General features: G+C 54.4%; 1 protein-coding gene across 3 annotated transcripts; it reads right to left on the reverse strand.

The window, feature by feature from the left end:
* Nucleotides 1-3,227: 3,227 nt before the first annotated feature.
* Nucleotides 3,228-13,822, reverse strand: CENPM (centromere protein M). Of its 3 annotated transcripts, XM_043562752.1 has the most exons (6): nt 13,697-13,822; nt 13,072-13,151; nt 11,685-11,777; nt 9,459-9,538; nt 8,171-8,262; nt 3,228-4,063 (listed from the first exon to the last, which is right to left on the reverse strand). In XM_043562752.1, exons 1-6 carry the CDS (start codon nt 13,751-13,753, stop codon nt 3,923-3,925), a joined length of 543 nt encoding a protein of 180 aa, XP_043418687.1. In that variant the 5' UTR covers nt 13,754-13,822; the 3' UTR covers nt 3,228-3,922. The 3 variants fall into 3 exon arrangements, with proteins under 3 accessions (XP_043418687.1, XP_043418689.1, XP_043418688.1); XM_043562754.1 differs by lacking the exons at nt 3,228-4,063; nt 8,171-8,262 and adding an exon at nt 8,990-9,155 and having other exon boundaries at nt 13,697-13,820; XM_043562753.1 differs by lacking the exons at nt 3,228-4,063; nt 8,171-8,262 and adding an exon at nt 8,990-9,191 and having other exon boundaries at nt 13,697-13,820.
* Nucleotides 13,823-19,630: the final 5,808 nt, after the last annotated feature.

Consider the following 19,630-nt stretch of genomic DNA (forward strand, 5'->3'; position numbering starts at 1 on the left):
GGGCAGGTCCAGCCCTTGAGGAGCCTGTGGCTGAACACGGCAGAGGATGGTCAGGTTCTGGGAGCCCTCTGGGCCTGGCTCTGCAGGGCCATTATATCGCCAGACCGGGCACCTGCCAAATGTTAGCTCCCGGGGATCCCCAAGTGCCTTTGGCATTTCTTCTGATGTAAGAGTGCGGCCTCCAAGGAAGGCTGCCCTCCGTCCAGGTCAGGGGCACTGGGACAACCCACCCTCTCTCCCTTCCAGAGCTGGTCCTCAGGGTCAGTCCACAGGGTCAAACTCAGGTGGGACTCAGATTTGGGCAGGGCCTGACAACCCATCACATTGTCCCCACCCTCCACGCCTCTGCCCCTGGAGTCTCCAGGTATCTACGAGAAGTCTTTCCACACTGATTCTCTGCCTGCATCCTTATGGCCCCAGGGGAGGCTGAGGGAAGGAGGTTAAGCCAGCAGGTACCTCGGGCAAAGGGTACCTTTCTGCCCGGGGGCCTGTCAGGTAGGCCTGGCCCAGCACCAGGTACGTGGGGGGAGGGGCAGGCTGTGGCAGGCCTTGCCGCCCACACCCCTGGGCACAACCAGCCTGTGGAGGGCACACACGGGGCAGGTGCAGCTGAGACTTACAAGAACCTCAAGAGGCCGTGGGGACGGGAAGACAGGAAGTGAGCTGCCCCAGGTCACACTGCAGGTTGGCCACAGACCCCAAGTCAGTGAGACTCGGAGGCTGGGTCCTTTCCCACTGCATCACTTCCCCTCTGTGACCAGGGTCCCCTGTCTGAGCCCAGCCCCGGGCCGCCCCTGCCTTTGCTCACTGAGGAGTGAAGGAGGCTCAGGTGCCACGTTGCAGAGCCCCCTCCTCGGCAGGGGTGGGAAACACCATCAGATCAGGGCCAGAACACGCAGGCCTGGGCCATCTCCTACGGAGGGTGTGAGCTCCCTGGGGTGGGCCCCAGGAACAAAGAACCTGGGACCCCGAACAGGCCCCGCCCCTCTGAGAGCCTCAGATACCTCATCCATACAGCAGGGGCCCGAACCCCCCTCTTCCCTCCGCGTACTCAGACAGCATGGACGCGGCAGCTCGAGGTCCGGCACGAAGGCCTCTCCTCCAGGAGCCTCAGGCCGCCCACCCATTCAGACCGCTAGCCCACCCCCTGTAACTGCCTCCAACATGCCCACCTTGAGACCAAGGCCAGCCTGAGAGTTCTGCGTTTGCTTAAAGTCTTGTGTTTAAAGTAACGGTTTCTCATGCTCAGTCCCGACACCGGCTGGGGAGAAAGGTGTTAATTAGCCTGATCTCATTCTACAGATAAGGAACCTGAGGCTCTCGGAGGGTAAGTGACCTGCCCAAGGTCATGAGATCATAAGAAGCCAAGGGCAGCCTCTCCCGTCTCCCTCCACCGTGGTGATTCCACACGGCACCAAGCACCAATTCCAGGCACCACTGGGGCGTAAAGACTGGTTTTCCATCACTTCCCTTGATAGGACTGCCTCCCAGGCCGTATCCCTGGCCTCCAGACAGGGCCGAGCAGCCACACTCCCTGGCCGGGGGCAGCAGGCCTGGGAGGGCCACTAACTGCTGGTTGGGAACTGATTGCTCAGCTCTGCTGTGGGGCAGAGGCGGCCTCTGGTTCCTGGGCCCCTGCCAAGCCCGCTGGAGCTGGCAGCAGTTGACAGCATCGTGTTCCCCCGGCACTTGGAAAGCTCTCAAGTCCTTGGCTGGAGTGTGATGCCACTTCTCTTGTTAAATGGCACCAGGTGGCAAAGAAAACACGGCACAGAGACTCGATAGAGAGAGAGAGAGAGAGAGAGGGAATGTGCCCCATGCTGGCTGGAGGGAGGCTAAGGGTTACGGGAGGACTTCCCCTTGTCTCTGATAAGGGACATGCTCAACAGAGGCAGGCAGGCTGTATCCACACTGCCTTCCTCCCCTGCTTGGATACCATGCTCCATTAGCTCCCAAAGACCTGCCCGCCCTCCACCTGCTCCCCATGCTGCCCTGCAAAAGCCCACCCTTTATGGCCCAGGCTACCGAGAAGGCTGGCTCTCCCTGGACCTCTGCCGATCCTGCCCATCTCCTCTGAGATCAACAACCACTTTTACCTCTCACCTTGGCCTCTTCCTTCAACCCTGGATGCGTCCACCTCAGCACAGAAGCTGGCCTGCCTTCCCCGACGCTGAGGAGCCCCTCGAGCGGGCCGCGGGCGTGTTGTGAGCCCCGTGCTTGAAGCCGTGACTGTCCTGGCACGGGCAGCGCTCCAGCCCTGCTCCCCGCCCCCTCCTCCAGCAGGTCTGCCCCTGTGCTAATGGCCACCTTGGCACCTCGCAGTCCTGTCCTGAGGTGCGGACCCCGTCCCGAGCGAGTGGCTCCTTAAGAGCCTGCCTTTCCCGATAGCTGCTTTCTCGGGCATGAGGCCTGTGCGTCCACTTCTGTGTTGCCAGTCCGGGCCTGCCCAGAAGCGCCCAAACCTGGAAGGAAAAAGAAGGTGGGGCCGGAGGTCGGCTGCCCGAATGGCTGTGTGACAAGGACACGCCTCTGGTGACAGAAGTGCTTTGTCAGCTGAAGTAGGGAAACATGGTCCACCTCACAGATCTGCTGGGGGTCACAGGAGCAGCGGCGCGAGGAGACTGGAGCGTGTGGTGCCCTGCTGTGTTGGGGACACTGGGGACCCTGACCCGAATCTGCGGGGCTGACGTTCTCAGGGGGGCCCACAGGGTGGCCTCAAATCAGCCCGGTGTTTGGCCGCCAAAACCTACTGAGCACTAGGGGTGCGGTGCTGGGTCAAGCTCTGGCGGAAGCCCACGGAAAGAAGGGCAGGCCCTGTCCTCACGACGCCCGCCATGAGTTTCAAGTCGGCCCAATCTCGCAAAGAGCACGGGCTGGGGCTGGGGCTGTGGCAGTGCCGGCCCTGCCCGGGGTGCCAGGCTGGGGCACGAGGAGGCCCCAGCACAGACAAGCAGGGTAGGGGTGGGGGGAGCCGGCATGGTCCAAGGGAGCCCAGACCTGGCTCTCCTCCTGAGGTCTCGTCCACCAACCCCCGTTTGCCCCCAAACTCCTGTGTGCCCAGCTGGCCACCGAGGAGCGGCAGGGGCCCCGACCTGGCTGACAGCATTTCTGGATTCCGACCCTGGCACTTTGGCAAATTCTAACTAGACCCAAAGGAGAAGAGGAGCCACGGTCAAGGCACAACCTCTCACTGCCGAGCGGGGAGCCAGCCCATAATTCTCCGCAACTTAGGAGTTCACAAACGGTTTAATTCCTGGCTTTGCACCAGCTTTTGAACCCAGTTCTGTGTGATTTCAAACAATGGTTACTGTTCCCTGAGCACTTGGCTGGCACCTTGATACAACGGATTATGAAATACCTAGAGCACACAACAAGTGGAGGGAGAAATACAACCACAGCCTTGTCCCCTCGGTCACTTCACTCAGTCCTCACAACGCAACAAGGTCAGCAGGACGACCTCCACTCCGCACCCGGGAAAACTGAGGCTCCAAACGGCAACACCAGGTTCCTGAAGAACGGCAAGGCCAGGATGTGGGTCGGATTGGGTCACAGAGTGCAATGCCCCCTCTGCCCGGCCCTCCTCACTGTTCCGAGTCCGTGTCCTCATCTGCAAAATCAAGGTGATGGAGGAGGCCAGCGGTTTTCTGAATCGTTTTGAGCCGTGGACGCTTTGTTCAAATGGAGCCTGAAGTGGCGATGTATCCGGGCAGGTGGGTGAAGACACGGGCTCTGCGGGAGGGAAGGAGCTGCAGGCCCGCCAGCTGGGCTCCCCGCTGGAGCGCGGACGAGTTGGGACGAGTTGGGTCGTGCGGGCATCTGACCGCTGAGCCAGGGCCCGCCAAGCCCCGACCCCGTCTTCAGCGACAGCGGAAGTCTACCAGTCGCCAGGCGGGGGGAGCGGCGGCTCGGGGGCCAGCAGCCCTTACAGGTCCTCTGGGGCCGGGGTCTCAGAGCTCCTCAGCAGGGACAGCAGGTTCAGGGCTGAGACACCGGGCACGTGGCCAGCGCAGATCTGCAGCATGCGTACCAGGCGCTGTGCCATGGTGGCCCGAAAGCCTTCTATCTGCAGGGGGAGAAGAGAGGATGGGGGAGGCGGGTCGGGGGCAACCGGTCCTGCCGCACGGCCCGCCAGAAGGGGCTGGAAGCCGAGACATGGGGCTTAGCAGGCAAGGTTGGCCAAGTTGGGTAAACTGTCTAGTGGCCGCAGAACAGGGATCTGGATCCGGGCTAGTTCCAGACAGTGCCCGGGAGGCAGAGGCCCCGAAGGCTCCTTACCTGGGAGCTGAGGGATGGAAAAGGGGGGCCGACAGGCAGTGGCCCTCAGGGGGACAGGGAGGTGCCATCAACAAAGAGTCCCTGCTTTTGACGGCAGGGGCCCAGAGGCGCTGTGGGGTGGGGTCCCGTAGGGCGGGTGACTCTGTTCCAGGGCCTGGCACCAGGGATCAGTGCCTGGTGAAGGAATAACGATGCTCAGCCGCCCTCCGCCGCCAAACGGGGCTGGCGCCGCAGGACCAGCTCGTCCTCCCTCTGCTCCTGCTTTGACCGGGGAGGGGGGCATGAGCGTCCAACCAGTCGCCCAAACTAGGGCCTGGGCACCCTCGGCCCTCCTGCTCTTGCTTCCGCCTTTGTCACTCGCGACTCCTCTTTCCAAATCCAGAGGCAGCTGTCCTTCCCCCCCGAGTGTCCTCTCAGCAGACCCTGCCGCAGCCGCGCCCCGTCCCTGGGATGCTTTTCTACCTGCCCCCGGGACCCCACGCTCCCCTGGCCTCTCCTCTCCTCTGGCCTCACGGGCTGCCCCCTCCTCTGTGCCACATCTAAGGGATCCATTTAAACCCACATCACGTAAGTGGAAAATAAAAATAAGTAAAACCCATGTCGGGCCACACCCCTCCCTGCCCCCACACCCCTCCCTGTGGCTCCAGTTTTACTCAGAGTGAAAGCCACTGCCTTTACTAAGACCCATGAGGCCCTCCGGCTCTGGCCCCGCTGTCACTCTGACGCATCTCCAGGGAGCCCTCCCTGGGGGACCCTGGACCCACCGGGCCAGTCTCCACACTCCTCTGGCCCCATGTGCTCCTCCACCAGGAGTCTCCACGGCTTGCCTCCCTACCGCCTCCACAGATCTCTTTAACAGTCACCCCCGGCCACTGACACTAAACCTTACCGCTTTACCGCCTCTTGACCGTCACATCCTCATTTTCTAACGCGTTTTACTTTTTTTTTTTTTTTGGCCTTTTTTTTAAAGTTTATTTATTTGAGAGAGACAGAGACAGCATGACTGGGGGAGGAGCAGAGAGAGAGGGAGAGAGAAAATCCCAAACAGTCTCCCTGCTCAGTGCAGAGTCCGACGTGGGGCTCAAACTCATGAACCGTGAGATCGTGACCTGAGCCGAAACCAAGAGTCGGATGCTTAAATGACTGAGCCACCCAGGTGCCCCACGCGTTTTACTTCTTTACATGTTTCCTCTGCTACAACAGAGCTGAGATTTTTTCCCCCCCTTTTTTACTGTTTTGCTCTATGCATCCCTCGGGCCCAGAACAGTGCTTGGCATACTGTAAGTACCTAAACATATCTGTTGACTAAATCCTTACTCTGACTTCCGTGGCCTTCGTCTCAGAAAGAGGCCTCCCAGCTGCTGCTGCCGCTCTCACTCAGGCTCCCCGGCTGGCCTCCTGCAGCAGCCTCGACCCCAAGCCTCAGCTCTGGCCAAGCCTCCTCCAATCCACACACGACACTCCAGAGGTGCGGCCCCCAAACCCAAGCCTGACTACATCAGATGGCTCCTGTCACCTACAGGAAGGAACGGCGTCTTCCCATGCCAGGCCACCAGGTCTCTGCACGTCCTTCACGTCTACACCATGACTGCTGGGTCTAGCCGCCGGGGGTAGAAGTCTCTGCCTCACCGGGTTCTGAGAGGGCAGGCTCCATGCCTGACTCATTCGTGTGCTCAGGGAGCAGCGCGGGGCCCCACTGGCAGAGCGAGGAGAGCAGAGCTAGGAGACAAATTCACTGGGCCAATCCCACAGCTCCGTGAATGTGTTTCTTCACGTGTAAGAGGGGGCTGATAATTCTTACCGTGCCAAGACCTTAAAACATGGCGAAGCTCAAACTCAGATATGTGGAGGACTGTGCCCTAAAAAGGACAACAGAGGGGGCGCCTGGGTGGCTCAGTCAGTTAAGCATCGGATTTGGGCTCAGGTCATGATCTCACGGTTCATGAGTTCGAACCTCTCCCACTCCCCGCGGGTGAGCTCGAGCCCTACTTCGGGTGAGCCCCGTTTCTCTCTCTCTGCCCCTCTGCCCCTCGTGGGATTCTCTCTCCCTCCCTCTCTCTCTACCCCTCGCTCACGTGTACCCACCCCTTCTCTCTCTCAAAAAAATTAACTAAATACAAATAAATAAATAAAAAGGACAGCACAGGTACGAGGAGTGAGGGCTGTCCAACCACCGGGTGCTTCATGTGAGGGAATGCCAGGTTTGCGTTGCCAGCAGGCCAGCTGCTACGGCTGGAACTAGACCACCGGCGGACGCAGGCCTTTTCCTTGAGACCGGTCAGGCTCCTCATACCTGGTACGGCCTGCCACCTACTGACCACAAGGAGAACTACACCACACCGCGCCAGGCTGGGGGGCATCTCAGCCAGGTTTAAGGTTTAAGGTACCTGAGCTGTGGGGCAAAGATGATGATTCCCCTTTAGAGATAGGAAGATGAAGGCTGCGTGGGGGAAGTGACTGGTCAAAGCCACAGTTAGCAGCCTAAGAAGGAAAAGAGACAGCAACGTGCAAACCTGCTGGCTCTACTGTTAAACTTACTAGCTGTATGACTGAGCGAGTCGCCTCTCCTCTCGAAGTCTTGGGTTTCTGGGGTATGTTGTGGGGAAAGTCTGGAAGGGCGGGCACTTCGCGTGTGCCCCAGGCCTCAGCGTCCTGTGAGGTCAGAGTGCTGACTAAAACAGTCGTCAAGCATGAAAAACGAATTTGTGACCAAGGGGTATGCGCATCTTTATGGATGCATCGAACAAGGAGATCTGCCCCATCCTCTTATGAGATGGAAATATCTGCCCTTTCTGCTGGTAACAGCCCCAGGCAAATACTGCTAAGACTGACATCTCTTGCCTGTATTCATATCGCCAAATTTCACTTAGAGTTTAATGGGAAAAAAAAGTATTTTTTTTTTTCTCTCATACAGGGTCACCGATCCCCTGAATTCTACCCTCAGGCCAGAGGGGTCCACAGACCCATGAATAAGAATCCCTGGTCTGGGTGGTGGTAAGGGACAGTGTGCTGACTCAGTTCTCTCTGCATTATATCACTTTACCTTTGGGGATAGGTGCAGGACCAAGAACACAGCAGAAATGAAGTTCAAAATCAATAAACACACTCTAAAACCAATCAGGCCTGCGACGTGGGTGGGGTGGCCCAGGTCCCGGGAGCCCTCAGCAAGCCTCCCAGAGGGGACAGCTGCTGAGCACTTTTAGCAAAACGTCAGGATTCATGTTCCAGAAAGTGAGGCTGGAGAGTGAAGTATATCAGCAAAATAGAAATCTGCTGAGACGCTTATAATTAGACTCACCCTATGAGAAACACCAACAGAAGTGAGTTGGGACAGAACGGACACCCTATGTATCCCTCCAACCCTCTACTCACCCACCCACCCGTCTTCCCTGCTGCCTGCTGGATGCCCTGCCCCAGGCTGGGACTAGACAAGGTCTGGGGTCCAGGGGAGTAAGGGGAACAGGGGCATTCTGACTGTGGACGGGCATGAGGGGGCACTGGTTAATGAAACAGACAAGACGCCTGGCCTCACAGCCCTTACAGCCCAGCGGGAGAGTGAGATATTAACAAGGACCCACATGGCATACATAAAACTTAGTTATGAGAGAAAACGAAGCAAAAGAAGAGAAGGCAACAAGTGATTGCACTTGGCATGAAAGAGGCACTCAGGCTGAATGCATACTGTCACCCTACTTTATATCTGTGCGCCCCAACGCTTAGGGTGACAGACCTACCCAAGGTCCAGCCAGTGAGCAGAGAAGCCAAGATCCAAATTAGGATCTTGTGTCTCCACATCAGGACCTCCTCACTCGGCACTTGACTCTCCAAGAGCACTCTCGACACACCTACTGTGCTGACTGCCCTTTCCCTGCACCCCCTCGATTATTGTCCTTACCTCCAGGTCACAGAAGAACAGAGGACTTCGGTAGGTGTGGGCCAGCTTCATGATCGTGTTTCGGTGGACACTGCAGTGACTCTCTCGCCCAGCTGCAAAGAAGCCGTGAGTGCTACAGGCTGTAATCTCTACCTTCGTGGCAGTCATCCAGGAAGCACTGGGCAAAGTCATTCACTACCTCTATCTGGGCCTCAGCTGCTTACTAGTCAGTGAGGTGACAGTCCTGTTCAACTTTCTTTTCGGGGCAGCCAAGATCATTAAATAGAAAATAAAGCTGAAAGGGCTTTGAGAGAGTACTCTATAAAAACCTGAGTTTCCTCATCTAGAAGAGGAGGATGGTAACAGCCCCCACTCCACTGAATTACTATAGAGATTCAGTGAATTAATATATAGAAATGACCCGGCATTCAATTATTCATCAATGCTCATTGAGCATAATCTGTGCCAGGCCCTCCCCCCAAGGACTTTGCAGTTCAGCTGGGTGGAGGAGGGCAGCTCAGACACGCCATCGGTGTAGGTGGAAGGGTGGGGAGTCTATACGCCAGAAGCATGCGTGGGATGGACACCTCGGGACCCAGACTGCAGGGCTGGTCAGGGAGGTGTCTCCGAGGGGACAGGAAATAGGGGTTAGCTAGACAAAGAAGAAAAAAGCATCCAGGAGAAGCTATATGATAGAATCACGAAGGGCATGGGCTCTGGAATAGGACCATCTAGGTATGAATATGGGCTCTACCACTTTTTAGTTGTGGGCCTTGGACAAGCTGGTTCACCTCAAGGCTCCAGTTTCCTCAGCTCTAAAACCAAGATAACAGTATGTACCTCAGAGGGTTGTTTGTAGCGGAGATTAAGTGATCCAGAAACGAAGCACTTTTAGAACAGTGTCTGGTGTGCAGTGAGCCCTCAATAAAGGTCAGTAGTTGCTATTTCCGCCGTTAGTGTTACAAAGTCTCTCAGGAACGGCAGGCCTTGCTCAGAGAAGGAGAAGCTGAACCAAAGAAGGGGACGGGAACAGGAGACGAGACTAGACAGGAAGGTGGAAGGCCAAAGTTGTGCCTTTACAGGACCGACCGTGGCTTTGACTCTGCAAGCCACAGGGAACCGCCAGGCAACTCTTAGCAATTATCTCAGCAGAACGATCTGCTCAGATTCACTTTCAGAGACACCGCCAACAGGTCAGATTCCAAAAGCTCACGTTCTTTGGTCCCTTGGGTGGCCTCAGTAAGAAGTCCCCCACCGCAGTGCCGGCCACACAGCGCCCGCGGTGGGGGCTGGGGGAGGATGCACTTACCGCCGGTGGCAAGGAAGGCTGCTTTCCCCAGGAAGAAGGTGGCGTCCACATGGTGCAGGGATTCCTCCACGTTCCGGAGGCTGGCGCGAGAAAACGAACCACAGGACAAACCTTACCACAGAGAAGGTGGAGGGCTGCGTTCCTCAACCCAGAGAGGCCAAAGAAGGAGAGGAGGGTACGAGGAAACACCCCTAGAGGAATAACTTCCATCTTTCATTTTGTTGGAGTATTTTTAATTACAAAATGACTCAAGCCTGTACAACAATCCGATAGTGAATATGGAGGTATTCTGTAAAAAGGAAGTCTCCTCTCCGGCACCTTCTGTCTCAACATCCCCGAGGTAACTGCTGCTGACAGTTTGGGGTGTAATTCCTCTCGCATATGAATTTTTCCTTTATATATATTCTCACACATGCAGACAAATGTTTCCGTGGGACCGATGCTAGATGTGGAATGGCTGTGTCACAGCTATGTGTCTTTTTAAAATGTACCTAGGTGGGCGCCAGGTGCCTCAGTCAGTCGGGTGTCCGACTCTTGGTTTCAGCTCAGGTCATGATCTCGCGGTTTATGGGTTCGAGCTTCACATCGGACTCTGTGCTGACAGTGTGGAGCCTGCTTGGGATTCTCTCTCTCTGCCTCTCTCTCTGCCCCTCCTCTGCTCGTGCTCTCTCTCAAAATAAATAAACTTAATAAATAGGTAGGCAAATAAATATATAAATAAATGTACCTAGGTATTGCCATATTGCTTTCCAGTAAGGTTAGAGTATTTACAGTTACATCAAGTATGTGAAAACACTCTTTTCCTCCAGGAAAAGGGCCCTTTAACCTTCCGGGCCAAGGGTTTCATTCACTGGTGTCCAAGGAATGATAAAGAAATCTGTCATCTCCTGGTCAAAAAGCCATCTTAGTCAGGTGACCCAGGCCAAGGTTTCAGCCTGAACAAGCAAGGCCTAAGGCAAACAGTAAGGATGGCTCTCGGCCCCTAAGTGTGACTACAGAGCAGGATCTCCCCAAAGACCCAGTCAGTTTTGGTGAACAGATGGGTCTCACCCAAAGAACAGATCTGCTGAGTCAGGACCTCTGGCAATCATGGCAGATCTCAGCCCTTTCTCTGCCCCACTGTGGGCCCAAGTCACTGCTCGTCTGTTCCAGCTGGCCAGGCAGCGGGTCTGGACTTGATCCTGCCGCTGGCTGTAGCTGGTATCGATCTGTCCCTGGTTCCAGGTGTTTCCACTACAGCCTTCACTTAACACACACCACATGACTAGGCATGTGCCTTGGCTTCTGTGCTGGATGCTGCGTCCTGCCTCCCCTCAGTCAGCCATCGCTCCCAGAGGGAGAGAGCGAACCTTCTTCTGTACTCCCCAGGTTGGCTGCAGTCTTGTCCCCAGGTTGCCAGCACCACAGGGAGGCCAGGCTGGGCCCCAAGCATCACCACCCGCTCATGCTTCCCTGGCTACTACATTGGGCTCCTGACCCTGGACCAGCCTTAACAGTCCTGTGCACACATTATGCTCCTCTTACCTTCTACATTAACCCTTCACCTGGAACCTTCTGCTCACTCCCAGTTTTACCTCGGTACCTCAACCTGGTCATCTCCAGCAGAAAGTCTACCCTGCCCTATGTCCTGAGAGTCACAGGTCTTGTTGGGGCTCTCATAGCCCAATGCATCCTTTTTTTTATAGTACCTATGCTAGCTACTACAGCTCTGTGTTCAAGAGTCTAGCTTCCTCCCCCAGGGGGCTGGGAACACCTTGGGGACAGGGGTCTATTTCATTCATGTCTGTGCCTGCCATCAGGGATACAGAGAAGGCTACAGAAAACATTAGCTCAATGACTGATGGCACTGTTGGGGTTTACCAGTCTTTTTTTTTTTTTTTAATGTTTATTTTTTAAATTTATTTTTGAGAGAGACAGAGAGGGAGGGAGAGAGAATCTCAAGCAGGCTCCATGACGTCAGCACAGAGGCCGATGCAGGGCTTGAACTCACGAACCATGAGATCATGACCTGAGCTGAAATCAAGAGTCGGACGCTTAACCGACTGAGCCACCCAGATGCCCCTATCAGTGTCTTTAAAATATCATACACTTGCCACTGGCTCCCCATCCTCATCCTCTGGGCTAACCCCAGGCAGCCTCTCCCTGTGTCTTCTCCTTCCCGGCATAGGTAAGGTCACCATCCCAGGTCTACCTGAGCCCTGAAGGTACCCATTCTCTGGTTCTCACCTGTATTTGCTATGAAGGTTGACCACAAACACGATCAAGTCAATTCGGGGCCGATCCACACTGGAGGGCAGAGGGAGGGACCTTGCCAGGTGGCTGAAAAACAAGAAATTGCAAGACTAGGGGCACCTGGGTGGCTCAGTCAGTTAAGCGTCCGACTTGGGCTCAGGTCATGATCTCACGGTCCGTGAGTTTGAGCCCCGCGTTGGGCTCTGTGCTGACAGCTCAGAGCCCGGAGCCTGCCTCAGATTCTGTGTCTCCCTCTCTCTCTGATCCTCCCCCACTCATGCTTTCTCTCTGTCTCTCAAAAATAAACAAACGTTTAAAAAGAATTGCAAGACTAAAGATATATGTACCCACATCACAGTGACCATTCACATACTGACCTTCCTAGGGTAAGACGGTGTCAAGGGCTCCTCCCCTATGCCCCTGATGCTTTTGTGGGCAAGACTCCTCAGGCGAGCATAGGGGCAGAGCAGAGCCGGTCCTTTCTAGATGACTTCTGTCTGACTCCTTCTGCCTCAAAGTTGGGAACTGCCTTGGCAAGAGGGATTTGGGGCTATAAGGTGGCATGGGGTGAGCCAGCTACACTGTGTGCTGGGAGGGAGATGAGACCCAGAAGAGGGCTGTTAGATTGTGAAGACCTGGGGTTAAGACTGAACCCCCTTGGAGGGCAATGGAAGTCGGCTCAAATCTCAGGTCTGCCAATTACCAGCTATGTGACCTTGGGTAAGTCACCTTCATCACTCTCGCCTGAACTTGTTCCCTCATTGGAGATTCTTTAAAGTGCTGTAACGGGGTTTATTCTCCTAGTAAGGGGTGTTTCAAGTTCCCACGGAGGAGCACCCTTTAGAGTGGGGGCATGCTCCTTCCATAGGGACCCTTGCAGCTTATCTATGAAGGTCAATGACACCCACATACATTCAGTCCCTTGCTTCCCACCAGCAGCTATTTCTACTCTCCACCAGTTAGAAAAAGAAAACAAAACCTAATTGCTTAGTCATCTTTTCTCCAAATTAGGGGGGTAACTGAACACTACTCTGTGCCAAGTACTGCTCAAAGCACTGGGAATTCACTAGTGAACAAAAATCAAAGCCCCTGACCTCAAGGAGCTGACCTTGGGGTCCACGGGGGTGGCAGGCTGGAAACAAATAAACAGGCGAACAAGGAAATTTTTTATGATGACAAGTGCTAGAGGAACACAGAACACATGTGTGAGAGAGTGATGGAGGGTATCTTAGCTGGAGGCAGATCACGCCTTGAGGGGCTGGCCCCACCTGCGCCCGCCTCTCTGGCAGCTCCTCTGCCCGCTTACAAGAGCAGGCTGCAGTTCAGCCACGGCAGAGCGATGGGACCCCCCCCCCCGCCCCCCGCCGCCCCAGCTACTTACACCCTCAGCTCCGAGGCGCAGTCCTCCTTGAGCATCGAATCGGCCAGATGCTGCAAAAGGGCATCTTCCGTGCCCACCAGCTGTCAGGGAGAGAAGGCGACCTACTGATGCCTGGGCACAGCAGTCCGCTGGAGGGCCTGGGGATCAGGCCACAGACCCAAGACCGCTCGACTCCCAGGATTCCCGCTCCCACGCGCACGACGCCGTTTACCGAGAGAGGGCTCCGCCAGGCCCCAGTTGAGGGCTCAGAATGCACCCGCTCCAGTACTGTCTGCACAGCACTTCTTAACTGCCCCAGACTCTGCCTCGGATGGCCGGACCCAAGAGACGCTGGGAAAACCATTACCTGTCCGGCGCTGAACACAGCTTCCCGGGTCCCAGCCCGCCCAGCCGCCCCACCAATCAGAAACCGGAAAAGAGCCCCTCGCGCACCTATTGGTGGGGGCGTCCTTCAGACTCAGAGGGCGGCTACTCCGATTGGTTCAGAATGCGGCCCTCCCGCCCACCACACCCCAGCCCGAAAAGCGCGCGTCAGAACCTCAGAGAGCCCAGAGGACCAGACAGACGGTGGAGGCCCCGCCAAAGAGGAAAGGCGGTCAGGGGAAGCGGAGCAGCTGACGCCTACCAAGATGGTGGCCGTGTTCAGGCCAGGCTGCTTGTCCAGCGGTCGCAACACCGACATCCCAGTCGGCGGGTGAACCGCAGCTCTGGAAGTGCGCGCGGATCTTTCAAAATGCGGGAGGCCCGCCCTTAAGTGCAAGACCGAGGGTCGCGTGACCATAGTTGGGCGGGGCTTCGCGTGGTAGAGCAACTCTCTTAAAGGAATCCACATCCGCTTTTTTGATGGGGGCGTTCCAGCTCCGGCCCCCAGGCTGTTAAAGTGCTGTCAATGGGACAGGCCTTGCCTCAGAGAAAGAAGGTGTTCAGTGATTCATTTGTTCATTTTTGTTCACTAAGGCTCATTCATCATGCTCTTTTTTTTTTTTTTCTTCATGGTTCTTTATTTTGAGAGAGGGGCGCGCGACGGGGGAGGGCCAGAGAGAGAGAGAGAGAGAGAGAGAGAGAGAAATCGAAGCAGGCTCTGACTCGGGGCTCAATCTCATGTCCCATGAGATCATGACCCGAGCTGAAATCAAGAGTCCGAGGCTTAATGGACTGAGCCACCCAGGCACCCCATTTCATCATACTCTTGATTCCTTCCCAACCTGCCCCTCTCATTTCTTCTTCCCCATCTCATTTGACTCCATCCATGCAGCTGCTCAGAACAAAACCTTGAGGTCATTCTTGGCTCCTCTTCTTCATCCCCCACATCCAACCCATAAGCCAGCCTGCGAGTTCTAGTCTTAAAATGCATCCAGAAGCTGACCACTTCTCACCGCCTCCACTACCACCGCTAGGACAAGCCACTGTCATCTCTCACCTGGACTATTGTAACAACCTTCTCACCGGCTCCCTGCTTCCACTCTGGTCCCCAGGGCTACCGGTTCTTCTCCACACAGCAATCTGAGTCATCCCTATAAAACAGAACCTGATCAAAACCCACCAATAGTTCCCATCTCATTCAGCGTGCATTGCAAACGGCTTACATGGACTGTGAGGCTCTATGTGTTCTGGTCCCTGACAATCTCCCCGACCCATCTTCTGCTCTTCTCCCTCTTACACTCCTCTAGCCACATGGGCCACTAGGCCGTTCTTCAAATTATTCCAAGTATCCTCCCGCCTCCTGCCTTGTCCCTGCGGCTCCCTGTGGCTGAAAAGTTCTTCTCCCCCATAGTCACTTGGCTCGTGTCCTCACTTCCTCCATGTTTCTGCTCCAAGGCTACTTTAGCAGAGAGGCCATTCTTAACAACTCTATGTAAAATAGCAAGTCTCAGTGGGGCGCCTGGGTGGTCGGTTAAGCATCCGACTTTGGCTCAGGTCATAGTCTCGTGGTTTGTGAGTTCGAGCCTCACGTCGGGCTCTTTGCTGACAGCTCGGAGCCTGGAGCCTGCTTTGGATTCTGTGTCTCCCTCTCTCTCTGCCCCTCCCCTGCTCATGCTCACTCGCTCTCTCTCTCTCTCTCAAAAATAAATAAATGTTTATTTAAAAAAAATTTTTTTTTAACATTTATTTATTTTTGAGACAGAGAGAGACAGAGCATGAGCCGGGGAGGGTCAGAGAGAGAGGGAGACACAGAATCCGAAACAGGCTCCAGGCTCTGAGCTGTCAGCCCAGAGCCCGATGCGGGGCTCGAACTCACGGACCACGAGATCATGACCTGAGCCGGAGTCGGACGCCCGACCGACTGAGCCACCCAGGTGCCCCCAAAATAAATAAATATTAAAAAAAAAATAGCAAGTCTCGGGGAGCCTGGTTGGCTCAGTTGGTAGAGCATGCCCCTCTTGATCTAGGGGTTGTGAGTTCAGGGGTGTACATAAAAAAATAATAATTACCAAAAAAACCCCATTATCTTTATTTCATTTTATTTGAGAGAGAGGGAGAGAGAGAGAGAGAGAGAAAGTGTGTTCGAGCAGGGGAGAGGGACAGAGAAAAAGAGAGAGAATCCTAAGCAGGCTCCATGCACAGCACAGAGCCCAACATGGGGCTCGATCCCACAACCCTGGGATCATGACCTGAGCTGAAATCAACAGTCAGACACAACCGACTGAGCCACCCAGGTGCCCTGAAAAAAAAAAAACAAAAAAACCCATTATCTTTAAAAAAAATAGCAAGTCTCCCCCATATTCCCTCTCTTCCTTTTTTCTGCTCTATTTTCTCAATCGCACTAATCTCCACTTCACATACAGTTAAGAACTGTACAGCCTGTGTGATTTTACAGTATTTACAAACTAATAAACTGTCACTGTTTACTATTATTTAGTAATAGCCCATTACTGTTTCATGGATGCTGGCAGAAGACATGAAACTCCTGGGTAAGATTTGTCTCTTATGTTTCCCATTACTCATGGTAAAACCAGTAGCTAGGGCTTTATGTTTGTGTGCGCCAGTGCCCCATGTCCCCCGAGCCCTGCAAAGGACCCATCATGGAGGCCCATACACCTGGTGGATGGCAGCCCAGAGGAGGAACACAGGGATTAGAGATTCACTGCTTTTATAGTGAGTGGTAGGCAGGCCTGTTCTTTGTCGGGGATTGGGGGAGATGTCACCTCATTCTCCAAGGTTGCTGCAAACACAACCCTGAGACAACCCCGGGCAAAGAGCTTTCAGGGCCTTGCCATACCCAGCAAGAACCCGCAGGGATGCTCCAGGGCCCATGGCAGATTGCTTCTCCCAACAGCTATATAATTACTTGCTCACTGTCTGTCTCTCCAGCTAGAGCATAAGACACATGAGAGCAGAGACTTTGTCATTTTGCATGTCCAGCCCTTTAAAAAGTGCCTGGTACATGGTAGTCGCTCAGTAATTACTTGTTGAATGAATGGATTGATTTACATCCATTGATCCTTTCATCATTTCCTAGGGCAGACCCAATGCGCCACCCTGAGAATACAGATGAATCAGACATTATCAACTCTGGGGTGGGGGAGTCAGACCCTGATCACACAGTGTGCTCACTGCTGTGATATCTAGAACGGCAGAGGCATATTCCCATCTAACCTAAACCCTCACTGCGGACTAAACTATATTTTGCTTAGAAAGAGCTGGAAATAAATGACTTCATGGAGTCCCTGCCCCAGCACAGATGGGCTTTGATTCCTCCGGCAGAGGGTGTGGAAGAGACTCGCCAAAAGTCTGAGAGTAATGAGTGGTCTGAACATAAAGTAAGGTGGGCTGGAGGACAGGGCAGACAAGAAGAAGCTATGTTAGGTCAGGGGAGGCCTCTGGAAGAAGGTGATGTGTTTTCTTTGTCGTCTTATTAAATTTGTTTTAAAATTGATTTATTTATGTTGAGAGAGAGAGAGAGGACAGGCAGAGGAGGGACGGAGAAAGAGGGAGAGAGAGGATCCTAAGCAGGCTCCGTGCCACCAGCGCAGCGCCCACTGTGGGGCTTTAAGGCACGAACCGTGAGATCATGACCTGAACCGAAACCAAGAGTTGAATGCTTAACCGACTGAGCCACTCGGGGGGCCCCAAGAAGGTGGTGTTTGAGGGACACCTGGGTGGCTCAGTCGGTTAAGCGTCCAACTCTTGATTTCGGCTCAGGTCATGATCTCACAGTTCGTGAGTTCGAACCTCACATCATCATTGGGCTCTGCACCGACAGTGTGGAGCCTGCTTGGGATTCTCTCTCCTTCTCTCTCTGCCCCTCCCCTGCTCTCTCTCTCTCTCTCTCTCTCTCTGAAAAAATAAATTAATTAAAAAAAAGAGAGAAGGTGATATTTGAGCAGATGCCTGAATTTAGTGAGAGAGGAGCCAGTTCAGTATGTTGAAGAAGAGGCTTTGGGCAGAAAGCAGGTGCTGAGAGCCTGGGGGGTGGGAGGGTGGGGAGCACCCCTGTCACTTCTGAGGAGCAGCAACGAGGCCAGTGGCTGAAGTGGATGGAATGAGGAGAAACCGGGGAGAATGAGGTCTCAGAGGTGACTGAGGTCCTTAGAGTATCACAAAGAGATTCTGGCTCCGGTCAGCCCTTTCTAGGAGGGGCTGAGCTGAGACCCATTCAATCAACACGTGCTGTGTCCCTGCCTCAGGCCAATGCTGGTGCTGGGCACTAGTGACCCAGGCACCAGAGGTGTCACCCCTGCTTCCGTGGTAGAAGGACAGATGGCAACAACCAAAGCAGCACGGTTGGTGAGGGCCGCCCCAGGGAGCGGAGGAGCCCAGATGCATGAAGGGTCCCCGGGGAGCCACGGCTACACTTCGCTGGGGGACGCGATTATTGGCTGTGGCGCTAAGATGAGTTGGTGCTTGTCACACGGGCGGTGCAATACACAATAGTCGTGAGTAGAATCGCACCGTGATGAAGGGTGGGGATTGGCAGGAGGGGCAGACCCAGGCCTGGATGGAAACTCTTGTATCAAGAACACCCAGGGGTGCCTGGGTGGCTCAGTCAGTTGAGCATCTGAATCTTGATTTTGGCTCAGGTCACGATCCCAGTGCTCAGTGTGGAGCCTGCTTGGGATTCCCGCCCCCTCCCTCCAACCCCCAGAACACCCAGAGCTGACAGGGCCTTCAGACGCTCTCTGGGATACTGTCTCTGAAATCAGCTTCTGTGGAACTCTGTGGAGATACCTCAGGGATGCTGGAGGGGACAAGGAGAAGCTGAGTGGGTAGAATCCAGAAAGCCCACCTGTTATTTCACAGAAGCAGCTCAGGCTTTGTCTCTATTACATATTGAGCTTCCCCTAGTTCTGAAAAAATATCTTTAATGCTCATTCATTTTTGAGAGAGAGAGAGAGAGAGCGCATGCACTCTCAAGTGGGGCAGGGACAGAGAGAGGGGGACAGGGGATCAATCCAAAGCAGCCTGATGCCGGGCTTGAACCCACGAACCATGAGATCATTACCTGAGCCAAAGTGGGACGCTTAGCCAGCTGAGCCACCCAGGCACCCCAAGCTTCCCATAGATTTTTGTGGAAATAAAGAACCCTGTGGCTGGTTTCTCTGTGCCCCTTTGTCTTCCCTCCCCCAACTCCGATCTGTTCTCCTACTCCAAACTGTTGAAAAGCGCTTTGGAGGCTTTGCTCACAATTGTCCAATACTGGAAACAACCCAAATGTCCTTCAGTGGTCAACAGATCAACAAGTTGTGGTATACTGATAAATGGAACAGCATCGGTGAGCAACAAAAGCGCTGTGCTGAGGGAGAGGCCCAGACACAAACGAGTGCGTGTTGTATTTGAGTCCATTTACATGGACCCACCATGGTGGGTAGTCAGATTTAGTGCCTGGCACATAACACGTGCTACCTCGTTGTTTGTTCTTACTCTCTGAGCCTCAGTTTCCCTAACTGTAAAATGGGGATAAGAAACAGGGTCCATTTCCTTTTTTTTTTTTTTTTTATTTTTTTTCAACGTTTATTTAGTTTTGGGACAGAGAGAGACAGAGCATGAACGGGGGAGGGGCAGAGAGAGAGGGAGACACAGAATCGGAAGCAGGCTCCAGGCTCCGAGCCGTCAGCCCAGAGCCCGACGCGGGGCTCGAACTCACGGACCGCGAGATCGTGACCTGGCTGAAGTCAGACGCTTAACAGACTGCGCCACCCAGGCGCCCCTAGGATCCATTTCTTAAGGTCGCTGCGAATGTTTAACAAGATAATGCCTAAAGAGCTTTTAGCACCAGGCTGCATCAGAACCAGCACTCATGTAACATTACATATTGAGGAGCCCTGAATTGGGCTCTGGGGTGAGCGAGGAGCCTGCTTGGGATTCTCCCTCTCTCTCTGCCCCTTCCCTGATCACATTGTGCATGTATGCACGCATGCACTCTCTCGAAATTAATAAATAAACTTAAGAAATTTAAAAAAAAGAGTTGTATTTTACTCCATGTAATTTGTCTTAATACAAATCCCTCTGTGAACTCAAACTCATTCCCTTTGCCCTATATATGCCGGAGAGGACCTACGACCCTTGCAGGGGTCCAGATGGGCCCAGAGCTGGCAGGGTGTCTGTGGGGTGGGGGACC

This window comes from Prionailurus bengalensis, chromosome B4 (genome assembly GCF_016509475.1).
Source record: "Prionailurus bengalensis isolate Pbe53 chromosome B4, Fcat_Pben_1.1_paternal_pri, whole genome shotgun sequence".
In the NCBI taxonomy this organism is placed as follows: Eukaryota; Metazoa; Chordata; class Mammalia; order Carnivora; family Felidae; genus Prionailurus; species Prionailurus bengalensis.

What these genes read in the sequence shown, in the direction of transcription:
- CENPM (XM_043562752.1), bottom strand. Translation starts at nt 13,753, where the DNA reads ATGTCGGTGTTGCGACCGCTGGACAAGCAGCCTGGCCTGAACACGGCC. An exon ending in TGAACACGGCCACCATCTTG is followed by an intron (nt 13,152 to 13,696) that starts GTAGGCGTCAGC and finishes TCTCCCTGACAG; the next exon opens with CTGGTGGGCACGGAAGATGC. An exon ending in TGTTCTTCTGTGACCTGGAG is followed by an intron (nt 4,064 to 8,170) that starts GTAAGGACAATA and finishes CTCCCCCTGCAG; the next exon opens with ATAGAAGGCTTTCGGGCCAC.